This window comes from Triturus cristatus, chromosome 6, assembly GCF_964204655.1.
Source record: "Triturus cristatus chromosome 6, aTriCri1.1, whole genome shotgun sequence".
In the NCBI taxonomy this organism is placed as follows: domain Eukaryota; kingdom Metazoa; phylum Chordata; class Amphibia; order Caudata; family Salamandridae; genus Triturus; species Triturus cristatus.
In genome coordinates, this window is record NC_140589.1 from 1,316,694,296 (window position 1) to 1,316,697,364 (window position 3,069).

The following is a 3,069-nucleotide window of genomic DNA, read 5'->3' on the forward strand; positions in this document are numbered from 1 at the left end:
GACATAGCTGACATAGACCACAAATCTTGACATATTGTCTTCAACTTTGTGTCAGTGCCAAATACAATTCAAATAATGCCTGAAGTCAATAATTAAAAACGTTTTTCTGATCCATATTTGCAGTTTTCTGTCCTTTGATTCATGGCGAGCCTGCATTTGAAGGCCTTGCATTGAATTTCTCAGTTGAGTGTGTTGTTTATGAAACCAGTGTCTATTCGAAGGCAGGCACAACTTTATTTTTAAAACAGAATGAAAATGTGTTCACAGATTTTGAGGGGCAAGCTGCCCAGTTCACCTCAGTATCTTGAATCAATGGCTGGACGCCGGCTCATCTATTCTTCAGAGGGAGCTCTCTTCATGCAGCACCAAACATGTTGTAGAATTCTCCCTGTTGCCTTGTTGAGTTTTGGATAGTTCCGGATTAAGAGAGCAGAATGTGCAGATGGGTACCATAGGGTAATCACTGGGCTGACAAAGCACCAAGTCTCCACAGGAAAGAGCAGAGCCCTACTTTCACAGAGACAGGCCGCATAGTATGCAGCAAAGAGGAGGAAGAAACCCACCACACTCTTGACTGCACGGTGGTGGGCATCCAGGCGCGGGGTGCTGAAGTCACTGGCGCTGCGTTGCATCCTCCTGGTGTGTCTGAAAAGAGATGCAATCAGGAGGATGGCGGAGATGCAGAATATGAAAAATGGTGGAGAGTATCCAAGTGTGTAATAGAGCACAGGTCCAAGGAAGTCTATTTCTATTTGGTAATTGTCCGTACTATGATTGCTATGGGAGGCAGCAGTTGAATTCATTAGTGGTACTCCATTGAAAATCCATGGTGAAGGGAGGGCACATAAAAGTGATACAGCAATGCAAGCAAGAAGCAGACAAGACATTAGCTGGGGGATCCTTACTTTCATCCTGGAAAAGAGCACATTGCGGAAGTTGGCAATGGTTGCACAGTAATAGACATAAATCAAAGTGGTAAACCAGAAGCTGCAAAAACTCAAAAACATTGAGAAACACTTGAAAATAATATACAGCCACTGAGTGGCATGCAAGTTGGGGTACAGCATTAAAAGGATAATATAAGTAAGATGTGCAGAGAGAAGAGACGCTCTAGACACACCAATGAACAACGCAATAGCATCACAAGAGGTAAGGTGATGGTTTTTGGCCGAGTCCAGACTGATAACAGTTGCAATAAAAGAATTGATGAGGATGCCCAAGATTATTTCCAGCAATAATATGATAATGATCATTAATTCAACTCTATCTGCCAGGGTCATCTTGGCTTTAGAGAGGGACCTTTGCAGTAGAGATTATCTGAGGATATTCTCGACAAAGGTTTCTTGCGCCCCTTTGGTCAGCGATGTATTAGGTTTCTGACATTGGCCTGTACATCTTTAGCTCACAGTTACTCTGTGTCTCTCATTAAGGTGTGATGCCACATAAATATTGCAGTGATAATTCTCATATTTGCATTCATGGGCAATGTAGATGAAAAGTTTAGTCTGGGCATGTAAATTTTCTGCTGGTCAGCTCGCTTGGTAGATTTCCAACATTTGCATCTTTGAGTTTGAATTCGATTGGGAACATTAAATACGCAAATACAGTGTCAGAAATGCAAAGGGTACACAAAGAGGCTTAGATGGAAAGGACTTGAGGGAGATTAATGGTATAGGGGAAGTAGATGACAAAGGCGAGTGGAAATAGATGATAAAGGAGAGGAAGTAGTAGAGAATAGATGATAGAGAAAATAAGGTGACATCAAGGGAAGGAGCGAAATAATGAGGTATGAAAAGAGATGAGACAGTGTATATAGTAAAACAATTAAAAAAATATTGGAATATTTTTCATAGCAATAAAAACAAACACAAAAAAATGGTTCAACTTTATATTGGGGAGTTAGAGCTCCATGCACTACAAACACATTTATACCTAAGTCAATGTATTTACGTTTTCTTTCTTTTAAAAAAAAAAAATATTTTTATTAGTGCATAGTTATACAATCATATATACAATTATTACAGTTCATTAATACAAACGAACAGGAAATATAAAAGAAAAAGGAAAAAAGTATAGGAAATATGCACATTTTATTAGTTTATACCACCCCCCACCCCTTCCAGTCTTGACCCCACCCACCCCACCCATAAGGAGTTGGCCACAATCAATTGGCTGTTGGTTTAAAAGGAAAATAAAAAATACAACATCCTAAAGAACACATTTTTGAGTTTTAGTAATGCTTCCCAAGCCATCTAGTGAGTGGAGCTCAAATTTTAAGGCCTTTAGATCGAGCCCGCAATCCCCTTTTTTCATAGATAGCTTTCTCAAAATTATAATTTGCCAATAGCCGAGAAAGCCATTGGTGAAACCCAGGGGGAGTTGGGTCCAGTCAAGCCGCAGCCAGGCATAAGCGTAATATCGCCATACCAATAAATATAAGTTTTTCTCCTGGCTTCCCTTGTAATTGGGGTGTACCCCAAGTCCGATCAAAGATGGGGAGAGGGAATACTCAACCCCCAGTACCTCCTTAAACAAATTAGAGATTTCCTGTTTTAAATTGCTTAAAGAATTACATGAATTAAACATATGATTTAAATCCGCCTGAAATACTGCACATCGGGGACTTTGAGTTCCTTTTCCTGTCCCCCATTTAGAGATCCTTTTGGGGGTATAATAGAGTGAAAAACAGGATTTATAATATTGTGCCTGGAGTTGCGCCAGGATTAAGAGTTTCTGTGCTAATTCGGCGGAATAAAAAAATAGGTTTTCCTGAATTCCTACCTCTATTTTCCATTTTGCAGCTCGTGCCTCCATATCATCCGGCATTAGTGAATTAAAAAAACTGTAAACATCCCCGATAGAAAGCGGTCTATTTTTCCTTAATCTATCCATCATATAATTATTGGAAAAGCCGATTGAGCCTCCACCTTTTTTGCTTAGAAAATCTCGAATTTGAAGATATTTATAGAAATCTCTCCGATCTAAATTATATGTCTCCTTAAGAGAATAGAAATCACCAAGTTTGCATAGGCCGACACCACACCACCTTGTGATAATCAGATCTTTAAA

At 39.6% G+C, this 3,069-nt stretch overlaps 1 protein-coding gene across 1 annotated transcript; it reads right to left on the reverse strand.

Moving 5' to 3' along the window:
* Window positions 1-332: 332 nt before the first annotated feature.
* LOC146821363 (taste receptor type 2 member 7-like) lies at window positions 333-1,280 on the reverse strand. The gene has a single exon (XM_085609835.1). It carries the CDS (start codon window positions 1,278-1,280, stop codon window positions 333-335), a length of 948 nt encoding a protein of 315 aa, XP_085465961.1.
* Window positions 1,281-3,069: the final 1,789 nt, after the last annotated feature.